At 36.7% G+C, this 8,148-nt stretch overlaps 1 protein-coding gene across 1 annotated transcript; it reads left to right on the forward strand.

The window, feature by feature from the left end:
* The first annotated feature begins 1,683 nt into the window (after window positions 1–1,683).
* Window positions 1,684–6,327, forward strand: LOC124278501. Its single transcript, XM_046714201.1, has 10 exons — window positions 1,684–2,023; window positions 2,426–2,487; window positions 2,788–2,917; window positions 3,050–3,097; window positions 4,193–4,317; window positions 4,895–4,993; window positions 5,173–5,240; window positions 5,406–5,497; window positions 5,762–5,871; window positions 6,262–6,327. Exons 1-10 carry the CDS (start codon window positions 1,981–1,983, stop codon window positions 6,325–6,327), a joined length of 843 nt encoding a protein of 280 aa, XP_046570157.1. The 5' UTR covers window positions 1,684–1,980.
* The last annotated feature ends 1,821 nt before the right edge of the window (window positions 6,328–8,148 follow it).

Below are 8,148 nucleotides of genomic sequence, written 5' to 3' on the forward strand. Positions count from 1 at the left end.
ATATTGGTACTGTCCTTGAGATATATGCAATATTAATAGATGTTTTGTAAAATTAAACCTCACGCAAAGGTATGAGAGAGACAGTTTGTTTATGTATGTCTCGTGTCTTACATACAAGAAATACACACAAATGTTAATTACACATAAATGTTCGATTCGCCAAAGGTCTACGGGAGAAACTTGCAATAAAATTACATATAACGTTGCAATATATGACAGCACACCTGCTATCTTTCAACATATACCTTTACGACACAGTTGAACAATCAAGACTTGTTTGAATGACTAGACAGTTTCCTGTTTAATCCCCTAGGTGTGTAGAACACTAATTAGTCTCACCACAGCGAGCCAGGCAATCAGTGAGGGGCTCCAGGTGTTGGAGCAGTGAAGCGACTCTCTGGCTTAATGAGTTCATGGTGGCAACACCAAATATATTATGTCATGAAACATCAAATTTCAACTCCAATCATGCCTGTTAAAACACACACTAGCCTTTTTTATCATAAGACTTTGAAGGTAATAACCCCAATCTCATTACGGTGCTTTTACAAACAGGGAAATAGTGTACATTCTCCAATTAACACCTGTCGCAAACATTTGTGTTCATTAACGGTGTTATGCAACGGGTGTATTCACGAAATCTCATGCACTTTAACAGTAGATTTGTTGTGTTGTCAAAGATGCGAGGTTTGACAAATACTCAAATGAATTTCCTTTTTAATAAATCACAGTGTAACTAAATTAATGTGACCATTTACAAGAATCATGTTACATGTTTCATTTTATATCAAATTAATTTCCATAGAAACCAGGACACAAAGTCACAGATGATTCCACAGACAGGCATACATTTGGAAGATAAGCATAACATAAGCAAGCAAATGATACATATAACTTTAATAGAAATTTCACGAATCTCACTAATTGAGCTTTTTGTTGAAACAAACTATGAGACCAGTTTTTACAGAATCTGACTTAGTGAGAGGACACCGGGTGAAAGAGGAGATGTCCAAGCCAACAATGTCACAAGTGGACTCTCATTTGTCCTTTTATGTTAAACATGCATAAATCGATAAATTACTAATAATACATAAAACATAACATACATAACTGTGTATGTCACAATAATCAATGTCCCTGTGGCTTGTTATTAGAAGTTGGAAGTCAGATATGGCATGTCGGACATCCAAAAGTGAAACTCTGTATTTACGTTTATTTAATGATTGTTGTATTTGATATGCCATTCATATGATAGTTCATATGACGCCACATGCTTCAATTGAATTATGTATTACAAATTGTGTGGGACCGGTGTTCATATAAAGTGTAAAATTGTTCAAATTCATTTTTATGAATAATAATAAAAACGAAACAAAAAAGCCCCACCCCCTGAATACATGGAGATGTTTGGAGTTGTATGGAGAACTGCAATATAATTACTAAACAAAAAAACATTCCCTCAGTTGTGAAGGCCGTGCGATATTGGTATAAACAATCAAACAAGCCCAGTGGACCAAGCCTCATAATCCATGACATACCCCTTAAATAAACAACGTGCCTGACTGGCAAACAACGATACCATTTGTATGACATATATTTCTTTACTTGCTCCACAAATTGTTGTATGCACTGCCCATTGTATTTCTTCCAACAAATACAGTACGGACATTCGTTAAGATTTGAGATGCGTTCACAAGGTGTGTATGCTAATAAATTTAAGAATCATGAGAAGAGGGTTTTAATTAGTGACATCCGGACTGTTTCGAAATACAGTAACAGGTTATTCAAGCCAGATGAAACCAGCAGAAAGTTGGAGAAGCTGCAGATGGGAGGAGCAACTCATATGTAATTGGATGAACTCATAGTTCTGAATATATATATGAACACCCGATAGGAAAATGCAGTCCATTATCGCACATCAATATACTGAATTTTGTGCTATCGTAAATTTGAGATTTTGCATCTACGAAGCCGTCCAGAATGTCTGTCAGCGATATCTCTTTAGAAGACGCTATCAGCTCAGGTAAGTATATTATTGATTACACAAGATATCAGTAAGGCAATCCTGATGATGCAATGTGCTCCTTCAACAGTACAGTTGTTGAGAAATGTTACACTCAAGACTACCATACCAAATAATGACTATTTAGTATATTGAATCACAATTTGAAAACAAAAGTAACAGACCGACTAATTGGCTGTTCAAACCTTTAATGGATGACATAAAAAGTTCTCCCTGGGGCTTGTCAGGATAGCAGGTTGAATATACTCCCTAATTAACACCGGCTATTTTTCTGTGGGACTGTACAGTGGCCAGAACGGTAAACCAAAGATCTGTATGTCGAATTGATATTTCAAAATATGTCCTATCCCTATTTTGAATCGGAGACAGTACATTATCTTGTATGCTATGTTTGTGTTCCAGGGAGTGAATACCAAATAGACACAGACCAAACTAGTACGACAGACTCTGCCAAAGGCAACCAGGTAATTACGGTGTCACAACTGCATATTCTTAACATGGTCAAATGCTACTTCTACCATGTATTACTTACTGTACTTACTGTCAGTGAAATCAAACCTCATTCTATCTCAACTAATGATAATCTTAATGTCCTGAAATAAGGGAAACATATATTCCGACTTCTCTGTCCAGACAACAGCAAACGTGTTCACTTTTTCTATCTGAGTCGATGAAAGAAAACTTGTGAAGGTATGACCAATATCCATTGTTTATTTCATTATCATGGTTCAAAATGTTGTATAAGAATGCAACTGAATTTTCAGAAATCCGGTCACCAATCACGTCCGCGAGCGACAAGAATGAAAATCAGACAACAGCGAGCAGCGGTGCCGTTCACGTCTACTCCTACGGCAACGGCCTGTGCAAATGCAGCAGCTTCATTCCTGTTATCAGGTACTTTCTCTCCGATGTTTCAATGGGTGTTCCCTCTGAATGTAGTTCCAGTAATTGTAATATAACGTGGCTTCTTTGATGGTTATGCATTTGATGTTTACGTGTGTCACAGGCTAATGTTTCTAATTACAGACTGCGAAACTGAAGACGATCATCAGTTTAACCTTGACAAGAGATGCTGTAAGTAGCGTTTATATATAGCAGGATTATACAAATTAGTTACTAATATAACAATATACTTTATCTTATCATTTTACGGGAAGTGCTTGGCTATAACAAAAATAGCGACGTACTTCAGTCAACTGTCCTGATATAGAGTTTGCAAAATATTCCACGTTTTAGAAGGTACAGTTTACATATGAACTGAAGTATCGTAAAACAAATTTGTAATGCCGAAAAGGTTATTGTCAAGATTTCAAGAAACGAAGAAACTCCGTGAAATTCTTAAAGGTCACATGCAACGTAAAATACAACTTTGCAGATTCTGATACCTTTGGAATTACTGAAACAAGTCATCAAAAAATGCAAATTCAACTCATAAAGTTGGAAAAAAATGCGATGAAAAAAGCCAGCTAAGTCGGAGTTCAAACGATTCACTAAATTTCCACTAGCGCTGGGGGAACAAGTGCTTTCAACAGCTGCGCTCATAACGCATGCGCAGTGAGCAGGTTCGCGGAGCTTGAAACACGATGCATATCAGGATTATATATATACAAACAAGTAAATAATATCCTCGTTGCATAAACAAAAAAAACATGTTGATTGTGGTAAGCAAACAAAACTCAATCTGCCTGCCTGTCTGCTCACGACAATATGCAACACACAATTTCAATGTCACTGACAACATGCAATTTGAACTTAACACCTATCGGGCTTATTACGCCATAAACAAAACCGAATGAGTGCATCAGCTAATGAACCAATAAAACGACCCCGTTACACATGAGTGCAATCACACCCGCTCTGACTGGGTTCGGTATGTTTGATTTTTTTGGATGCATGTGAATTTTAACAAAACTTTGCACCAAAACGCAGCTGTTCTCATGCACGATATTTGCACACGATTTTCAGTTATTTGATGCATGATCCTCGTGCAATTCATCTGCATAAGGTTTGCAGTTGGTTCCCAAAAGTTGTTGGAGAAATTCATCTTTGATGTAACCATATATTCATATCATACAGTGAGTGCTTTATTTGAGTCTAAACTTTTGATGGGTAGTATATGACATCAGGACGACAAGGCAGTTCTTCAGCAAATAACTTTGAATTGTACAGTTTCAGAGAAGCAACACACGGAAGATATTCTACAGATAATGGAACGGAGGATGAAGCTGATGGAGGACAAAATGTGGATTGCTATTGGTGCCCTGAGACGAGATGTCGCAATGAGAGATCGACAGGTATGGTGTAGCGCTAAATCACCGAGTTATAGTTATTTGTTTTTCTTTTGCGGTTATACACTTGTACATTATCTGAGTGTATGTTCCACTTGAACGAAGCTTCCCGGAGAGGCCACCTGTCTATTACTTAAATAATCAACTAATCAACAGAGATCAAGGTTATTACATCCCTACGGCTTACGATCAACTAATCAAGCCTAATCAAGAATAACCCACCTTTCTCCACTGGCTTCAATCATCTCCTATCACAACAAGCCCCATGTCAACACACTGCACATCAACCTCCTCTACTGTATAAACACATACCCGTCATGTATATAATTCTCCTTGTGCATACATTGTGCATCATTTGCTTGATAACGGTGTTAGAATCTACACCGAAACGTCGCATCCACTGCAACAAAGAAGTTGTCATATCCATAAAAGTTCTTGATCCTCATCATACCAGCTACTAAATGCCACTTAAAGAAGTAATCAAGGTGTGAACGTGGGGGGCAGTTTTGGAAAATGTACTAGTTGTCAAAACAAAGAGTTACTCTGCAAGAAAGTATGTCATTTTCAGTAATTTCATTTGCAGATTGCAGATATGCAAAAACAACTGGAGAGACTGCAGAGAGGAAGGGATAGTCAAGAACCAGTGACTGGAAACAAACAGAAAGCAACTAACCATGCAAAGGTATTTCTGCTGCCATTTCAGTAACTTTTGGTAATGATTTTTAGACGATTCAGTGTTCTGACACACTTGAGTGAGTTAATATTTACTGTCACATCGGCAATATTGCAGCCATATCGTGCCGCTGACACGCAAGTCATATTTATCGGAATGTTGTATTTTTTCCCATAAATCTTTTACAGGCAACTGTGAGGCAGGCACTTCAGAATGCAGAGACTGCTGGAGGGATGGCTCTAAATCCACAATACAAGTATGAATATACTATATATATATATATATATATACACTAAATTCAAGAGTTTCAATGCATTAAACCGTTCAACAAATACAACTTCAGGTAGAATTACGACAATCTTGACTCTTGAGTGATAACTTTGTCTTCCACAAGACAATAAATTTAGAACTTTAAATTCAGGTTGGAAGCAGAGCAGAACAAGGAAGTTGTGGACTATGCTTGGAACTTTGCTAAGACAGCACTCCCTGCTATTCCGCGCCCTGAATTTCAAGGTATTGCAGTTTTGCTATACAGTTCTTAATCAGTTAATGATGCATTTACATGCGTCACTGCACAGCCATAAATAAGCAAGACCCACTATAATGTAATGATAATACTCATTTCTTGACTTTCCGAAAGTGATTTTTTGTTGCGTAGTACAAAAACCTGTTATGTTCATGGGCGATTTTATTTAACCATTGTATTTTGTGATGACTTCGTTAGATATGTAATATTCATGCGTTTTCTGCCACTGTATTGCATTTTTTTTTGTTCAGTTGCTATGAAAAGATGTCTACAGACAAAGAAGGAAAGGGCCTCAAGACAGAAATGTGGCAGCCGAACAAAGCGGAATGATGACATGAGAAAATACTCCAGAAAATCTACAGTAAGTAAAAATAAAAAAACACAACAAGGTGTCCTAACTGACTTGACTCACTCATCAATTAACATGTTAATTGATGAACCTTAACTGACATGACTCACTCATCACTCAACAAGGGATTAGGCCTTGTCAATTAGTGAATCTTAACTGAAATGACTCACTTATCAATTAACAAGGGATTATGTATTGTTAAACATTGAGTTTTGTTAGAGGCTGAACATGTCCAATAAATATTAACTATTAACTGTGTTCAAATCCACTAAACATGCAACTATCGATATTACTGACCATAAGATTATCAGAATAGCCATTAATTCAATTATCACGTTGGTTTTACACTCACTTTACCTATATGGAAATATAAGTATGAGCATATTGGTTTGTTTTCTTCAGAAGAGTCGTAACAGAGTGAAGGGTATTCGAAAAGCTGACCTCCCAGCCACAAAAGACCAAGTATGAAGAGGCTTTGAAGAATGTTCAACTCATGTCATCGGAAGAAAGTGATATTGACGAAGGTGGCTTCAGATATTTTATTGTGCGACCGAAGGTCGAGTCACGAGAACTGATGTCAGCAAAGAGGCTTGCTGATGAAACTTTTCAACAGTTGCAAGGTCAAGGGGCCATCCCAAAGGCAAGGCGTGTCCGTGGACCACCGTCAAAACCAACATCCCAAGAATGATTAATGATCTGTCATGGGTCAACACTGAGTATGGAATGTTTTAGATAAGTGGAGAAAGTTTACGTCGCTTTTAACAATGTTCCAGCAATAATTAATTAAGTTGACGTGTCTGGTGGCTGGTGTATAATATATAGTATAATATATCTTCTATAATATATATATTATATAGGATGAAATAGATCAGATCATTATAATAGCATAAATGACGCTTTAATGTATATATAATGCCATTATAATGATCTGATCTATTTCATCCTAAATAGTTTTTCTTTCATCCAATGTTTTGAAGCTCAAATGATAACATGGAAGTGTTACTATTCCAATCCATTCTTCAAATGGTCCAACAATATAGTCATTATGGTTACCACCGGCCTGCTGTTTAATTACTATCAAGTTGGATGATATATTAAATTATGCGCACAAACCCACACAAAATATCTGTGATTTGTGAATTCTGTTTTGACAAGGAAATATAAGAATCATTATAGAAACTATGTTCCCTCCCTCTGAGAGGAGCATGACATTATTTATTCATTTTTGATAATTTTATTTGCATAATAATGGGGCTATCAAAATTGAAACAAACTCCTGTATACTACCATTGCGCCAATATTGCGATATTGACCATGGAACAATGTTAAAGGTCACATGCAACGTAAAATACAACTTTGCAGATTCTGATACCTTTTGGTATGGAGTTACCGAAACAAATCATAAAAAATGCAAATTCAACTTATAAAGTTGTTAAAAAACGCGATTAAAAAAAAGCCCGCGAAATCGGAGTTCAAACGATTCACTGAATTTCCCCCGAAACTGGGGGAAAACTGGTTTCAACAGCTGCGCTGCTCTCATAACGCATGCGCAGTGAATAGGTTCGCGGAGCTTGAAATAAGATGCATATATCCTGATTATATGTAGGCCTACACAAAGAAGTAAATAATGTACTCGTTACATAAAATAACATATTGATTGCAAACAAAACTCAATGTCTGTTTCATTAACACCTATATGTCTGCCTGCCTGCCTGTCTGCTAATGACAATATGCAATACACATCTTCAATCACTGACCACATGCAATTTGAACTTAACGCGTATCGGGCCATAAACACAGGTAAATGAGCCAATAAAATCATCTCCGTTACAGTTGAGTGCACGCACACTGGCTCAGACTGGGTTCGGTATCCCGGCTATCACTGACTGCTTCGTTTCGAGAGAAGTAAACCGAAGTATAAAATATTGCACTTTTGATTTGCGATTATGGGCTTATAATTTGTTTATTTGTTTTTTCTTAAGCAGCAATGCATTGTATATATCATGAATAAGTGAAAACTGTGTTTTAATTATGTTCGATTTTTTTGTTGCATGTGACCTTTAAGTTCAGTCGGTTAAAATGCCAGGTTCCTCGTTCACACATACATAGAAACTAAAACCTTATCACAAAACCAAATGCAAGATGTCCCTCGTTTAGAAAGCAAAGCGAATTTTAACAGATCAAGTTATCCTAAGATGGCAAGAAGATAAACGTTCCAGCCCTAAGGGGTTTCTATATTCAATATTTAAAAAAACCCACTGTCTTTTGAAAAATACCTTCTATTTCCAA

The sequence above is a fragment of the Haliotis rubra genome, unplaced genomic scaffold (assembly GCF_003918875.1).
Source record: "Haliotis rubra isolate DU_JTF1 unplaced genomic scaffold, ASM391887v1 Scf2386, whole genome shotgun sequence".
Classification (NCBI taxonomy): Eukaryota; Metazoa; Mollusca; class Gastropoda; order Lepetellida; family Haliotidae; genus Haliotis; species Haliotis rubra.